This window comes from Mirounga leonina, unplaced genomic scaffold, assembly GCF_011800145.1.
Source record: "Mirounga leonina isolate KUSES-001 unplaced genomic scaffold, KU_Mleo_1.0 Mir_152, whole genome shotgun sequence".
NCBI classification, from domain to species: Eukaryota; Metazoa; Chordata; class Mammalia; order Carnivora; family Phocidae; genus Mirounga; species Mirounga leonina.
In genome coordinates, this window is record NW_023270380.1 from 6,624,441 (window position 1) to 6,641,137 (window position 16,697).

The 16,697-nt window shown below is 48.4% G+C and overlaps 1 protein-coding gene across 2 annotated transcripts in view; it reads left to right on the forward strand.

Annotated features, from left to right (window-relative positions):
* GPR137B (G protein-coupled receptor 137B) overlaps positions 1-16,697 on the forward strand; it is a 51,453-nt gene that overhangs the window by 14,195 nt on the left and 20,561 nt on the right. For both annotated transcript variants that reach the window (XR_004679873.1, XM_035008517.1), the window contains exons 2-4: positions 6,884-6,933; positions 12,471-12,693; positions 14,654-14,803. Coding sequence is in view for 1 of the 2 variants with exons in the window: in XM_035008517.1 (XP_034864408.1) it covers positions 6,884-6,933; positions 12,471-12,693; positions 14,654-14,803 (423 nt within the window). In the remaining variant the exon portion in view is untranslated. The remainder of the gene's footprint in view (positions 1-6,883; positions 6,934-12,470; positions 12,694-14,653; positions 14,804-16,697) is intronic.

Here is a 16,697-nt window from a genome sequence, read left to right on the forward strand (position 1 = left end):
CTCGGGCCATATTCACATTCCCCCACAGCCCCTGGCTTGTGCGCCTTCCCCCCCATCTCACACCCCTTCACACCCCCTCACACCCCCTCACACCCCCTCACACCCCCTCACACCCTCTCACACCCCCTCATACCCCCTCATGCCTCATCACGCCTCATCATGCCCCCTCACACCTTCCCTCTCCTATCTCCTTATACCTCCTCTTCATACCTCTCTACGCCTCCCTAACCATCTCGTGCCTCCTCACACCTCCCCATATCCCCTCACACCTTCTCACCCCTTTCCACACCCTCTCACACCCCCCCATACCCTCTCACATCCCCTCATGCCTCATCACGCCCCCTCACACCTCTCCTCTTCTATCTCCTCATACCCCTTCACACTTCATCCTCTCACACCTCCTCTTCATACCTCTCTACGCCCCCCTACACCATCTCGTGGCTCCTCATACCTCCCCATACCCCCTCACACTTTCTCACCCCTTTCCACATCCTATCACACCTCCTCACACCCTCTCACATCTCCTCACACCCTCTCACACCTCCCCACACCCTCTCACACCTCCTCACTCCTCCCTGCACCTCTCCACACCATCTCATGCCTCCTTGCACCTCCCCACACCTCTGCACACCCGCTCACACCTGTCCATATCTCCCCACACCTACTCACACCTCCTCAGATCACCTCACACCTCTCTACACCTCTCCTCTTCTCACACTGCTGGCATGTCTGTGTCTGGTTGTGAGTTTCTTGAGGTCAGAGACCAGCTTGTCCCCATTTTTACAGTTCTTGAGTCCGGATTCAGTGCACCATGCGGTGGACCTGATGTGAATTCCATCAATCTGAATGTGGGAATGATCTGAATTTTTGTCTGGCCTCGAGTTTTCCTTAGCTTTTCACACGGTCTCTGTCTTCCTTCTCTCCGATTTTATGGGTCTTAAGCAGGCAAAGCCCGTGCTGTCAGGAGCACAATAAAATGGGAAAGGGTAATTAATCTTTGTCTGCCTCCCCCTCAGGAGCTGTCTCCTCCCAGCTGGGTTCCTGCTGAGGTCAGCGGGAGCCAGCGCAGACTGTAGGAGATGGGCAGCGAGATAAGGGATCCCCGGCAGGCCAGAGAGCAGGGCTTACCCAGAACATTTAGCTCCAGTTCTGGGCACGAACAACCTTTACTGACGTCTCTTGAAGCACAGATTGGGGTGGGGTGGGTAGGAGAGTTTGGGTTTATTTTGCTGGAAACCTGATCCGGACATTTATACATTTTAATTGACGGAGGCAGAAATTGTATTGTAAAAAATGCACGTATATGTGTATGTATACGTGTGTGGGCACATATACATGTATCTGTATGTGCGTATACTTGCTCTATCCGTGTGTGTGTGTGTGTGTATACACAGTAACAGAATATTGCAGTTTAAAGTACCAGAAATTTAAATGCAACTCTGAGGAACTTAACCTTCAGAATTAACTTGAAGGATGAAGGAAGATTTTCTTAGCACAGCTTGAATAGATCCAATTGCATTTAAGACACAGATGTGTCAGGGCGCCTGGGTGGCTCAGTTGGTTAAGCGACTGCCTTCGGCTCAGGTCATGATCCTGGAGTCCCTGGATCGAGTCCCGCATCGGGCTCCCTGCTCGGCGGGGAGTCTGCTTCTCCCTCTGACCCTCTTCCCTCTTGTGCTGTCTCTCACTCTCTCTCTCAAATAAATAAAATCTTTAAAAAAAAAAATAAATAAATAAATAAAATCTTCAGAAGTGGAGCTCAGATGTCTGTATCTTAACAGGCTCACTAAACAGACATGATCTTCCAAACTTTGAGAGGCTGTAAACTCTGTGATTCTTTTAAGTAGCAACTAGACAGATCATCAGTTTTAAAACACACACAGATCTATTACTTTATATTCCTGGCTTTCAGATATATACAGTATAAAACAAAAGGTGTCATTTGGGGGCGCCTGGGTGGCTCAGTTGGTTAAGCAACTGCCTTCGGCTCAGGTCGTGATCCTGGAGTCCCGGGATCGAGTCCCGCATCGGGCTCCCTGCTCGGCAGGGAGCCTGCTTCTCCTTCTGACCCTCCCCCCTCTCATGTGCTCTCTCTCATTCTCTCTGTCTCAAAAAAAAAAAAAAAAAAAGACATAGATGTGTCACAAATAATCAGCAGTGGATCGAGTTTTTACAAATCACAGTCAGGGCTTGTATTTTGATGTGGTTATCACCTTGGCTTTTAGTTTCGAGAGGATCAAATGATTTACTGACCATCAGATTGTGCCTTTCCCTGGTGATGACTTTTCCCCTCCAGGCAGGGATGAGTTTGAGCTCGGCGGGGTGGGGCCCAGGGCCCCCCTCAGGGTGGGACGCCCCACCCGTGGGCCCCTCGAGCTCTGTGTGCTGCATGGCTGGTGGCCCCGTGTGAGGGGCGGGGGGGGGGGGGTCTGAATATCATTTTAAAGTTCTCCTTCTTGTTTGTTGTGTTATAATTACCGTGAGTCTTACTAAGGCTGCGGTGAACAGTGTCCATCCATGCTTGGTGCGTAGGGCAGTGTTTCCCAAACTCTGTGCCCCGGAACACTCAGACGACCATAAGAGGCCAAGTAAGTTTGGAAAACTGCATGCCGTATGTTTTGCTTGAAGATTTACAACAGGTATTAGTCTTTTCGAGACTGGGAAATTCCTGCAGGGAAAAACCGTTTAGCTTAACAGTTTCTAAATGTATTTGATCACATGAGGCTTATTTCCAGTAACATTGATTAGTTCTCAATTCTGTAGGAACACCTTGAGAAGCCCTGCCTCAGAATAAATTTGTAGAAGTGGAAGTGTTGGAACAAAGCATGGGGTTGCTTAGATGGCTGCAATACTAGACCCAACATTTGACAGTCACGGCTGGGAACCCCATCCTTCACCATGTTCCGGGAAGGGTGTCCTGGGTCCAGGCTGGCCTTGGACGCCATCCTCCCACACCTGCCTCTGTTCAGTCCACTCCCAGCCCAACGTGTGCAGATGAGCTGCAGAGGCCAGGGGCTGCAGGAAGTCAACAAGTGTCTGTTGTTGGGTTTATAAAGAAGGTGACTAGGTGGGTTGTGTTTCCCTCCTTCCTCAGCTCTTGGCTGGGTCTTTCGTTCTGCACATCCCGGCCCTGAAGACCCAGCACGGGCAGGTGGGGGTAGCAAGCAGGGAGCCTGATTCGCCATGACTTGACCCTGATCCACCCATACTTCTCCCTGCCACCAGGAGCTGCAAGTGCCAGAGGGCGGCAGGACGGGGCTGGGGAGCAGAGGAGGCCGATGTGCCCACCACGAGGCAGAGCCCACGGCTTGCTCACCTGCTCGCTGCCTGAGCTTGGACCAGCTGAGGCTGGAGCCTTTCTGGTCTGCATCCCATCTTGTGTCCTCTGGGTCTCTCCTCTCCGGCTGTAAGCCTGTTGAAGGCAGGACTGCTCATATTTTTCTCTTAGTCCTGCCAGCGCTTTGCACAGAGCCGAGTCCACAGGATGGGACCACCTCATGCCCCGTCTGGGGGATGCTGTCCCATGGAGTGCCCTTGGGCTGTGCCTGGTGTGAATGAGTAACCTAAGTCACTCCGGCTGAGGTTACCTGCTACCAACCAAGCCCCCTAAGTGTGGCACAACATTAAAAATATTTGGGTATTGACAAGGTTAAGCACTTTTTTAAAATACTGTAGTTTCTTCTCTACACTTTGAAGTCTGTGAATTCTTTTTTTTTATTTAAGATTTTATTTATTTGAGAAAGAGAGCACAAGCAGGGGGAGTGGGAGAGGGAGAAGCAGGTTTCCCGCCGAGCAGGGAGCCCGATGTGGGGCTCGATCTCAGGACCCCGGGATCATGACCTGAGCCGAAGGCAGATGCTTTACTGACTGAGCCACTCAGGCATCCGGTATCTGTGAATTCCTAATTAAGAATTACTAAAATTTTAAAACAAGAATTATTAAAAGTGAGGTCCCCAAGTACTATTTAAGAAGGATTTTTCTGAAACTGTTGTTCTGTGTTGTGTGAATCAGTCATGTTTTGTAGCAAAACTTTGGAGTCATGTATTAATCTGTTCCTTATTCCTAAGAGTGGTTGTTTTGTAACATTTCTCCTTATGGGCTGCAGAGAAACACCAAAGGTGATGAGACTTGCCTAAAATCCCAGGGGAGATTGTCAGGTAAAGCTGGACTCAGGATCCCTTTAGAGTAAGGGCAGTGTCTTTTGTCCCCTGTTTGTCTTATTTCAATTTATTTGTGATGTCAACCCCTCCTTCCTTCCAAAAACAATTTAAGACAGATACAGAACCCATGTCAGAAACAAAATCATTTCTAAGTTCAGAATGCTTACCTGTGAAGCTTGGTAGATTTGCTTCCTGTGAAGTCTGTGGGAATCTCTGTGCTTCCCCCTCCCCAGGAGTCTGTTTCTGGGAGTCCCCCAGTGGCAGCGCATTACTGGACGTCGGAGGGACGGCAGGAGTGTGTGTGTCTGGGGGGCTGTCCGGGGACCTCGAGCGTCCCCCGATCTCTGTTCTTTGCACTGTGCCCTGACTCTCTGTGTCCACTGATCATTGTGATTGCCTCTTTCAGCGTGTTTTAAATGAATGATTGCAAAGCTAGTCAAGAGGAGCAATATTTCTCAAGAGGTGGTCCTTGGACTAGCTGAATCAGAATCACCTGGGCCAGGGAATTTATTAACTTGCAGATTCCTGGGCTCCTCCCCAGACCCACGGGGTTGGCCCCTCTGAAGGAGATTGCATCTTTAGCAAGTTGCCCGGGTGATTCTTTTTTTTTTTTTTTTTTCTCTTTTAATGGAAGTATAATTGACACACAGTGTTGTTAAGAATTTTAGGTGTACAACATAGTGATTGGACAAGTCTATACATTACTCAGTGCTCACCGTGATGAGTGCAGTCACCACCTGTCACCATACCACGTGATTACAATACTGAATATCTTCCCTATGCTGTACTTCTCATCTTTGTGACTTATTTATTCTATAACTGAGAGCTTGTACCTCTTAATCCGCTTCACCTATTTTGCCCAGCCCCGCACCCACCTCTCCTCTGGCCACCACCATTTTCCTGCATTTCAGAGTCTGTTTGTTTGTTTTGTTCTGTTTTCTCAGATTGCACATCTATATGAAATCATATGGTAGTTGTCTTTCTCTGACTTATCTCACTTAGCATAATACACCATATGTCCAACCACGTTGTCACAAATGGCAAGATCTCATTCTTTTTTTAAGACCAATTAATATTCCATTGTATATACATACCGTCGTCTTTATCCGTTCATCTGTCAGGGGACACTTAGGTTGCTTCTATATCTTGGCTGTTGGAAATAATGCTGCAGTGAACATAGGGGTGCAGATATCTTTTCAAATTAGTGTTTTTGTTTTCTTTGGGTAAATACCCAGTGGTGGAATTACCAGATCGTATGGTATTTCTTTTTTTTTATGTGTTTCGAAGGCTCTCCATACTGTTTTCCACAGTGGGCCTCATGCACATGTAAGTCTGAGAATTATCTACTGAGGGTCCTCAGAAGAATGCCTTTTGGAAAGCTCCCAGAGGGAAATGGCTTCTCCTGTTGCATATGTATTCTGGGAACTGACCCATACAGTCCCCGTGGAGGCTCCCTTGTGCATCTGCATCAGCGCACTTAGCCACGTACTTGGGATCTGCTGAAGAATTTCCTGGGGTTACTTTCAGATATCCTTCTTGCACGGATTTCTCACTGCATCTTCCTCAGGCAAGGGGGCAACAATATTTAACCCCTGGGTGGCCTCAGAGGTCCCAGAGCTGCCTGTTCTCTCCTCCCCTCCCCCAGGAATCATGCTTACCCTGTTCTCCCTTGTCTTTTACTCTATCCAGCTCAGGCAATGTATCTGCTCCTTAGATATTTTCAGGGGCTGAGCAAAACCTGGGAGAAGCACCAAATGCAAAGAGAGCTGAGAAGCAGGAGAGCATGTGAGGGGTTGGTGGGGAGAGGCGGGACCGAGAGGGCCAGCAGGCCAGGCTGAGGCTGGGGGCAGCTTTCGGATCTCCATGCCAAGGGCTTGTGGGCAGCAGGGGATGAAGGTCCCGATAGCATCCACAGCAAGGGCATCGCCCTTCTCCCAGTGGTGCCCCCGCCCCATGGACACCAGGGATCCAGGAGAGCACAAGCATGAGCACATGTACCTTACCCCATCCCAGTTCCCCAGCCAGGCCCCCAGCACTCCTGTGGGCACCTGCGCTTGCCTCAGGAGCCCCCGTGTGCATGCGCTGTGGGCCTAGTGGCCATGTCACAGTTGGGGCTGGAGCGTGAGCTGCTGCCTACCTTCTCTCCCCTCTTCGCCTTCTCAGAGGCTCTGCCAGGCCGGCCGCTGCACCCTGCGTGGACACGTTAGCAATGGTGCAGGACACAAAAGATGTGGAGAAATTCCAACACGTGACATTTCTCCTATAGATAATGGTCGTCTGATGCTTCTATAGCCCGGAGACATTGAAAGTGGGCTGCAGAATTTGAGGCCTGGGTAGGTGGACGCTTACATTCAAACAACATGAATTTGGTGCCAGTGAAAATTCTAAGAAAGGGTGAGGGCAGACTGTTGATCTTTAAGGGAAATACGGGTTCAAATACGAATCTTATAAGAGAAATACTTGGCAGTGGTAGACCAGTAATACTTTTATTTTTTCCTTTTTTAACCATTTTCATCATTTTAAAATATCTTTACTTTGGAAATTGTGTGGATAGCCTGGAAAATCTTTAGCTTAACAAACATTCTGACAAAGCAGACATCTCAGTTTCGAACATGGGCCCTGGCACCTGGGTATAAAGGGAAAGAGGAGTTCCGAGTGATGATGTTGGTTTGTTGGTGACAGTATACTATATCCCCAACCCCCATGTTGTTCTGTCATTGCAGGTGATTTTCAAAGCCAAGTCAAAATATTCTCCAGAATTACTCAAATACCGGTAAGTACCCTGGGCGGGGGGGGATTTCCATCCTCATTTGGCAGATATATTTTTGACTATTTAAGACTCAGGTTAGGCACCCTGAAGCAGAAATGTAGTCTGTGTCCTTGAGCAAACACTCTGTAAAGATGTCCTAAACAACACAACCACTCACGGAATGAGCAATCTCTGCCCCGGGCTGCTGTGTACCGTTGAGAGTCCCAGGAATTTTGTGGAAGAAGTCAGTCCGTGCCGGGCTGAAAGGAGAGGCTTATAATCTGGAAGGGAATGCCTTAAATCACATGCCAAGTTTATAAGAAGAGGTGGATAGGCATGTTTTTCCTGTGGAGACGGTTCATAGATTTCCCCACATTTTCAGATGTCTGTGACCCCAGCACCCTCAAGAGCAGAGAAACCAGTGGCTTAAAGATTGGTCAGATTTGATCAGAGGGGAAGGGGAGACAAGGCATTCAGAAGACATGGGGCAGGTACACGGTGTTCTGATGTCCCTGCTGAGGAGAGCTCCAATGGCATGCATGGGCAGACATTTCTGGAAAGGCGATTTTAGCCACTTACCTTCGTGAATCAAAATGAAAATTTGATTCTTTCGTGATTTTAAAAATATGTAAAAATGTATGCATATTGTATTTTATTTAAATATATAATTTTAAATTTATAAACATTTATTATTTAAAATTCTGAAAGTGGGGCACCTGGGTGGCTCAGTTGGTTAAGCATCTGCTTTCAGCTCAGGTCATGATCCCAGTGTCCTGGGATCGAGCCCCACGTCGAGCTCTCTGCTCAGTGGGGAGCCTGCTTCTCCCTCTCCCTCTGCCTGCCACTCGCCCTGCTTGTGCGTTCTCCCCCCTTCAGATAAGTAAAACCTTTAAAAAAAATAAAGTTCTGAAAGCGTATTTTTCTCCAGATAAAACTGACATATAACAATATATTAGTTTCAGGTACCCCACAGAATGATTTGATATTGGTGTATATTGCAAAATGATCACTTCAGTAAGTCTAGTTAACATCCATTATAACATACATGGTTACAAAAATTGTTGTTTCCTGTGATGAGAACTTTTAAGATCATGAAAATGTATATTTTGATCTCCATTTGATATCCAAGGAAACTGAAATTCAGAAAGTAATATGACAATACTCAGGCCAAGAGACAAGTCATGAGACTGATGGTGCCATGTTTGTTTTTCTCATCTGATCTTGAAGTCTTTGTTCATTACTTTTTGGGTAGTTTGGTGTATGGTTCTACCAGACTACTCAACTGGGACTTCAGGGTCCACCAAGAAAAATGTTGGCCCTAAGGAGAACCCTTTAAAGGAGCGGTTCCAAGTACGCGATCCTCTCCCTTCTCTGGTAACAAAATAGCTGGCCTTTCCTCCGTACCCATAATCTCTACCTCCAGCCTCTTGACTAGAAATGTAGATCAAACAGGGGGACTGGGGAGCCAAAAATGGGTGAAGATTGGGGAGGAGGAAGAATATTCTGATTGGATCATGGAGCTGGTCTTGTCTTGGAAGTGGTTGGTTGAGGCTGAGGTAATGTGGTATCTTCTAGAAGTGAAATATGAAAGCACTGGTCAGAAAGGAAGACTGTTTCAAAAGTTTTCAGCCTCTGAGCCCTTGGGGGATGGGGTCTCTTAGATGAGAAGGTGTGTGCGTGGGGCAGTGCTTGATCCTTGAACCAAAGTGCAGACACCCAAGATAGGCTGTTTTTAGTGGGAGAGGATTTGCAGAGACGAAGGGAGAAGACCAGGAGAAATTCAGTTGGATGAGATGTTCAGGCCGGAGAAGGTAGAAGAGTTTCTCGAAGCCAGGAGGGTGAGGTACCAATGGGAGGATCCTATTAACTCCGATGTAATAATGAAGAAATCCTCAGAGTTCTTCGTGTTTACGCCCATCTTCTGTCTTCTCTGTTCAGTTCCCCACTTCTCTTAAGCCAGATGCTACAGCAAACATTTCAGGCCATGATTTATCCCTTGAGATTCTTTGGTATGTTGGCTTCTAAATAGACCGGCTTCCCTAATTGAACCACAACTCATCTGAAAAGAAACACAAACCATCAGTCTAGAACTAGTCGAAACTTCTCACCCCAAGCTCCTCCTATAGCTGCTCCATGTTTTTGAAGATGATTTATATTCAGCCCAACCAAGAACCACTTCATTTTCCACTGAAGTCCCCCCTTTCCCTGACACACCTGTGAGCTCTCAGCTTTGCTGGAGTTGGTACTCATTTGACTCAGTTTTTCTCTTTCTCAGCCTATATTTTTCAATCTTTGGCTTAGGAAGTGTGAATACTGGGCAGGGGGAGCTCAAGAACACTGATTTTAAGCATTTTTAACTGTTTTCCCTCCATCTTTGATTTTTTTAGTGAGTAAAAAGCATAATGAGAACTGGGCTTTGCTTTTCCGTTCTGGAAGGAATCTAAGATCTCAGAAGAGAAATTTAAACAACGCTTTATAAGCCATTAATACTATCCCCTCACCGTGGGAGGTAGCAGAGTTCTTCTGTGTCGAGTTAGCTGGCAGCCCGCAAGCCTGGCACTTCTGTCCCCAGCCCCGTGTGGTCAGCTGCCTTAGAGACTCATCTCTGCGCTTGCTGATCCTTCTGGGCTCACAAGCAAAGTCATCTTCCCAGATGCAGGGTCCCACCGATTTCCTTTTCCGTTGGTCTTTTTTTCTCATTATAAACTGTTTATCCTGACCCTGTGGTTTGAGCTGAGAAGAAGTAATTCTGGGGCAGGGTGTAAAACGCTATTGCCATGGAAACGCACCCTTGCGATATGATCTGTTCTGCACCGCCCCCCCCCCCCCCAGCCCGCTCGCTCTCCACATCTCCAAATCTCTCTCTCTCTCCCAGAGCTGCAGGCCCAGGGGGAAAAGTTAAGTTTTGCAAGGTATTTTTTTTTTCATTATAAAAGTTATATAAGCTTATTAGAAAAAATTATAAAATAGAAAAAGATTGGAAGTTTGTGAATATAGACGTGTGGAAAGAAAGAAACCAAATCTAGTGAACTCCCCCCTCCTGCCCCACAGAATCCTCCTCCAACTCTGAGGAGACACAGTGATGTTTTCCATCATAGGTTTTTGTATCCATTTCCCAGAGCAGAGTTGTTCTGCCACATTTATGATTTTGCTTTCTGACTTTGACCTTAATGTTGGATTACAAGTACTTTGCCCATATTGTTTCAAGTCTCACAACACGGCCAATTTCTTTAAGACAATACCATGCAGTTCAGCTCAGGTCGTGATCCCGGGGTCCTGGGATTGAGCCCCATGTCGTCGTCAGGCTCCCTGCTCAGCAGGGAAGCTGCTTCTCTTCTCTCTCTGCCTCTCCCCCTGCTTTTGTGTGTGCGCACGCACTCTCAAATAAATAAATAAAATCCTAAAAATATCGGACAGAATTCTGTTTAGCAGGTGGTCCTAGAGGCTTGCAGAACAGGATGGGATCGAAATGGAGGGGCAGGAAAGTTTTAGGCAGAAAGATCAGCTTGTGTAAAGACGGGGGGGGGACACAGGGATGGGCTTCAGGCCAGCACATAGACTGGCTTAATTAGCATGTGGGGCGCCCATCGATTGACCTGGCTCCGTAGACTGATTGGAAGTATAAGGGATTGGAGGGTGCCAGGGTGGGGTTGAGGGTGGCGGTCAGTCTGGACACCATCACATTGGTTTTAGGCAGAAGCATGAGGCCCTGTGGTTGGTGACGATGGGAAAGGGGGCTCACAACTAGGGAAGTAGGAATAAAGAATCTGTTGAACTTGACAACTGATTAAGCTGGGGGTGCAATCAAAGAGATCTTTAGAGTTTAGGAGTCTACAAAAAGTTGTGGTGCCTTTCAGAGAAATAGGAAAACCAAGAGGAGTGCTGGAGGGGGAACATCGGGAGTTAGGCTTGGACATGGTCTGAGGTGGCAGGGCCTCCATGGCAGGCTGTTTGGAACGTGAGTCTGGCTGTAGGACAGGGCGACAGCTCAAGATGAGCTTCATGAACTTAGGCGTCCGAGGCTGTAACTGAACCTGCAAGAGTAAGCATATTTCCCAGGGGGTAGAGGAGAGAGCCAAGGGTGTTGTCACTTTGGGGGAGGAAGAGGAACCAGGGGCAAGCTCAGACAGAGGAACAGGGTGCAGGCGCAGGGCTGTGGAGCGATGGACAAGGGAGCTCCAGGAAGGCGGGCAAAGATGGCGGCCAAGAGTTGACCCCTTTCCATTTGGGAGTAGGTCATGGGGGCCTGGGAGAACGTGGGGTCAGCAGGGGAGTTCCTGTGGAGGAAGGAATGACGGGATGAGGTGAAGACTTTGTAGAAGTTGCTGTTGACAAAAGGGGAAGCAGGGGTGAGACCTCAAGGCTCTGTGGGGTGAGGACAGAGGCATAACAAGAAGGCACAGGACCCACTGGATTCTCACCGCCGCTCTTTGAGGTAAGATGAGAGTCCTCATCTCTCTTTTATGGATAAGGACACGCAGCCCAGAGTGGCCGAGAGACTGGCCTGATGTCTCGGCTCTGTGTGTCTCTGGGTCGCACAGGGCAGATGAGGGCAGGTGGGGAGGAGAAGGAAGGAGTGTGGGATGGAGGCTTGAGCCACATCATACTAGCTGTCGTGGGTGCCACTTGGTCGGTTTTGAGTTATGCCTGGCTTCTTCACCCTTCACTTACACGTTGTCTTTCTCCCTGTGTACCCCCCTCCATGGGTCCTGTCAAGTGATGACGTCTGGAGCTGGGATTATCATCCAGGATTCTTTTTTTTTTTTTTTTTAAGATTTTTATTTATTTATTTATTTGAGAGAGAAAAGGAGAGAGAGAGCACAAGCGCGAGGAGGGGGTCAGAGGAAGAGGGAGAAGCAGACTGCCCACTGAGCAGGGAGCCCGATGCAGGGCTCGATCCCAGGACCCTGGTATCATGACCTGAGCTGAAGGCAGATGCTTAACTGACTGAGCCACCCAGGCGCCCTTTATGCAGCTTTGGAAGACACTCTCTAGCTTCAAAACCACTTATAGTTGAGAGTTTTCATCTTTTGGATTTAAAATGTAGTCAGCTTAGACCCAGTCTATTTTTGAGCCAAGCAAATCTGTTCCTTATTTGCATGTTTATTGAAGGAAGTAAACAATATGGACAGTCCTGAAGAGAAGCTTGAGGCTGCTGACTTTGGTTTTAGTCAGTCTGAGAAGTCTTTCTATAGACCTTGCACCAGTCACTAAAGAAGTATGTGGCTCCGGGAATCTACAGGTTAAAAATGGCCAGGGACCCGGCCAGCTTGCCTCCGTTCAGCCTTGGGCAAGGGGCTGTGGCAGATCGGCACCACCTCCCGGAGAGAGGACAAGCGAGGCTCAGAGGGCACCTTCCTGAGGGCACTGTTTGTAGCTGATTTGTCGTCTGAATCTGAGAACAGCTACCTCCAAAATCTGCACTCTTGGGTGTTAACTGTGGCATGTTCTGCTTCTAGCAGTTAACCAAAAAAATACCGCATTTTCCTTCTGGATTGATCCAGAACGTACAGCCAGCCTGCAGGGCGCTGTGCCTTACATTTCTCTCTGGTCCTTTCTAGGTTACCCCTCTACCTGGCCTCGCTCTTCTTCAGCCTCGTGTTCCTGTTGGTGAATGTAACCTGTGCGGTGCTGGTGAAGACAGGAAACTGGGAGAGGGAGGTCATTGTCTCTGTGCGCGTGGCCATTAACGACACCCTCTTTGTGCTGTGTGCCGTCTCTCTCTCCATCTGTCTCTACAAAATCTCCAAGATGTCCTTAGCCAACATTTACTTGGAGTCAAAGGTAGGTGGGAATGTGGTCAAGAGCCCTTGGTTAAACTGACTATAAAAGTAGTTTCCTGGTTGCCAACAAAACTCAGCAAATACCTTTCACACCTGACCCGCCACAAACGATTGGCCGTACTCTGGTTGCCCAAACACAGAGCTAGGTAGCTCGTTGAACTTTGCACGCAAGAAGAGTTCCTTCGAGGTGGCTGCAGGTGTATTGGAGTGTGCAGAATTACCGGCAGGGGGGTAATCTCCGGTTTATAGATACAGTGTTTAGCCACCATTTTAAAGGACTCGCAGGATTGCTTGTGGTGATACTGGCAGAAACACACGCCTGGCGTGCGCTGTGTTCCAGGCACTTTGAGATCAGCATTCGGCGTGCATAAGCTCAGGGAGTCCTCCCAGATCCCCGGGAGTAGGTATCCTACCCACTGTACAGACCGGGAGACCGGGGCACAGCTCGCTCTGGCTTGCCCTCTGCAGCCCGTAGGTGGAGAGCCCAGCTTCGGACTGGGCAGTCTGGCCGCAGGCTCCGTCAGATTCAGATGGAGGCTCACCTCGGCACTGATGATCCTGTGACAGGACAGTGGACACTGCCCCCTGGAGTTCAGGACAGCAAGCATCTCCTGCTGCTGGGTCAGAGATGGAGCCAGACGGGATGGGAGGCAAGTTTGGTCTGCTGCTCTGCTGCACACCCGAGAATCTCTGTTCTCTCTGCCCTTCCCCGGAGTTATAGGGAAGGGCAGACACGCTCGTGGGCCCTGCTCGGCCTCATCCCAAGTCTCCCTTGGTTGGGAAGCCCAGGGAAGTGTGGAGGCCTAGGAGGGGGCCTTGGTTTTCTCACTTGTGCAATGATTGAGTGATTTCTGTAACTCCTCTGCTTCTAACCTTCCGGAACCGTGTCCTGTGGTGGACCCCCCTGACTGGCAGGCCCCCCCCCCCCCCCGCCGCTCCACCGTCTGCCTTATTTGCCACTCGGCCCACCTGGCTGTAATCAGTCTTCCGTCTGAAGACCATGAGGAGCTCCGTCTCCCATGATATCGTGTCTTCAGTGGTGACCAGTAGACTAAAATCTGGGCCTCTGACTTCAGAAACACCAAGCCTTAGTGAGGCATCCGAGATCTGGCTGACCTCTGCAAGGTCCCATGAGACTTGAGTATGGCAGGAGTAGTTTGTTCATTGTTGAGTTTTGACAGATTTTTGACTGGATTTTGCCTTAACTTTTTCTTGTTTTTATTGTCTCCCATGTGAGGGCTATCCCGGGCTTTTAAAAACAGAATCATGGTTTTTACAGGAAGGGTTACATTTCAGCTGCCAAATGACCATTTAGATCACCCCTGTGGCAAACAAGCTATTAAACTGCTACTGACAAAATAAAATAATACCTGGTTAATGAGTGACTTCCAAAGTCAAATTTCAAAAATCAGTTTCAGTTTTTTGGTCACGTTAACTATACGTTTCTTGCTAGGGGCCCTTTGACTGTAAATTGGTAGCTTCATAAATGGGACAAATCACCGATTTCCATGTAATTCCAAGTCTGGAGTGATACTGGAATTCCAGTGCTTCCAGCCTAGAAGATTCTGGAATTTGAGGAAGCGCTCCCTTCCCCGGGGCCACGGTCCGCGGGACCCCACTCTCCCAGGTGCCATCCTGCTGGGCTCAGTTGTCCCCAGGCCAGAGGCTGGGCAGTGGGCTCTTAAGTCAGGGGGTCATCTTGGAGGTTGAATAGCACCTGACTTTCTCATTCTTACAAACCTGGGCTTTAGGCCAATGGCCCACATTTTAAGGCATCTCCGAATCAACTCCCAGATTTTGAAGCGTGTGTATGAAGATCATTTGACATTTGAGGAGGGGCTGTGGGATGAGGTGAGGCTTGGGCGTGGGTTTATGAGCTCTGAACCCAGGCCGGGTTCTGGGACGAGGCTGGTGTCTTAGACCTGGAATGGGTGCCCCCTTCATGGCTCCCTGTTTTCCAGGGCTCCTCTGTGTGTCAAGTGACAGCTGTCGGAGTGACCATCATCCTGCTTTACACCTCCCGAGCCTGCTACAACCTGTTCATCCTGTCGTTCTCCCAGAGCAAGAACGTCCATTCCTTTGATTACGACTGGTACAACGTATCAGACCAGGTCAGTGGGCACCCTGAGCAGCGACTCTTTGCTTCGCAGCACCCCATGTGACCGAGAGGTATTAGCTCTTCGCTTCTGCTGCTCAGTTGCTGGGTGACCTTGACCATCACTTACCTGTGTGGTATCTGCATCCTCATCTGTCAAATGGGATCATAGTACCTGCCTTGTTCCAGTTCACGTGTTCTGAGAGAACTAGCGTCTAGGTGTACATGTGGACGTGCACACATACTTCTAGTTTCTGGGGCTCTCTTGACAAGCAGTACTTAGAAAGGTTTTAAGTGTTTCCATATAAATGTAAGATGGCTTTATTAAAGGGTGAAATTTGCCAAGGTAAAACAGATTGTATGCAGGTTTCAGAAAATACATAAAGCTGTGGCTTTTATTTATTTATTTATTTTAAGATTTTATTTGTCAGAGAGAGAGAGAGATCACAAGCAGGGGGGAGGGGTAGAGGGAGAAGCAGACTCCCCCGCTGGGCAGGGAGCCGGACCTGGGACTCAATCCCAGGACCCCGTGACCATGACCTGAGCTGAAAGCAGACAGTTCACCAGCTGAGCCACCCAGATGCTCCTAAAACTGTGGCTTTTTTAAAATGGAGCATGGAGACAGCATTTGAGGAAATTGAGACAAAAATGACCAGGGGATGAAGGTGTTGGTAAAAGCTCATTTTACCAATGGTGTCCCTGTGATACTCTCTCCCATTTAATATATTCTAGAAACTCATGAATTATCAATTACAAAGCAGTGAACAAAGGTAGTGACATATCATCTGGCATTCTTGTTCCCAAAAGCTGAAAATAAAAAAGAATGAGAATGAGGTGACATCCTCTCAGTTGAGAAACAGCGATTCTCTGTCACGCTGGACCGAGTGCTGGGGGGACAAACACGCACAGGCTGCCCCCCTGCCCACAGCAGTTTCTGTCCCCTGAGGAAAACAGACACACAAGTAAGCTATTACAATAAACAGAACTTCTGTTTTATGATAGGCGTCTACTGGATTGAATTGCAAAAAGCTCCTTAACTTTTCCTGGAAAAATGCTGAATGCTCAACTATATACAAACACACTTCTAAAATCCCAGCAGTGATCACACCCTGGACCGGAGTCACACTCTAGAAGAAGGCATTAAATGACCCCGATAAACATGTGAGGACAAGGCGAAATCCAGAAGGGGCACGGGGAAGGTGTTAGAGTTAGGAAGGATTAAAACCACCACCACCACCACCACCCAAACCGATCCCACCCGTACAGGATGGGAGAAATTCGGGCAAGGCACTGCCGAAGGTGGTGTGCCCTGTTTTGAGAAAATCAAATATATAAAAATCAAAACTTGAAACAATACATTAGAGACTTATTCATAAGACCCGAAGGATTTCATTGCAGTAAAATACCCATCACAGCTACTGTCGTAACCACTTTCAAGCGTACGGTCCTCTTGCTGGGCATCCGTCACTGCCGGCTGTCTCCAGAACGTGCTCATCTTCCCAAACTGAAACTCCTCCGTACCCATCAAACGAGAGGTTAGGTTTTAACAAAATAATTATTTCCGTGTTTCTTTCAGCTGAGGGCTTATAATGATAACACATTTAAAATAACACAATTTTTAAATTTTTGTTTTTAGCGGGGGAATATTTATTTATGACTATCTAGACCTGTGTGTGTCAACCAAAATCACCTAGGAGCAAACCTAACAGGCGGCCACGAGCAGCACGTTGTCCGTGTAGAAGCGAAGAAGGACAGCGTGCTGCTGGGCTGAGTTAGAGATGGGGTGCGAGGTGCGGAGTTGGGGAGGCGGCGTCCTGGAGCGGCCTGATCAGCTCTGGCTACTGCCCTGCAAACACGATGCCCTAGAGAAGGCAAAAGGACTCCGTTGAGGTGATCGGCCCTTCATGGCT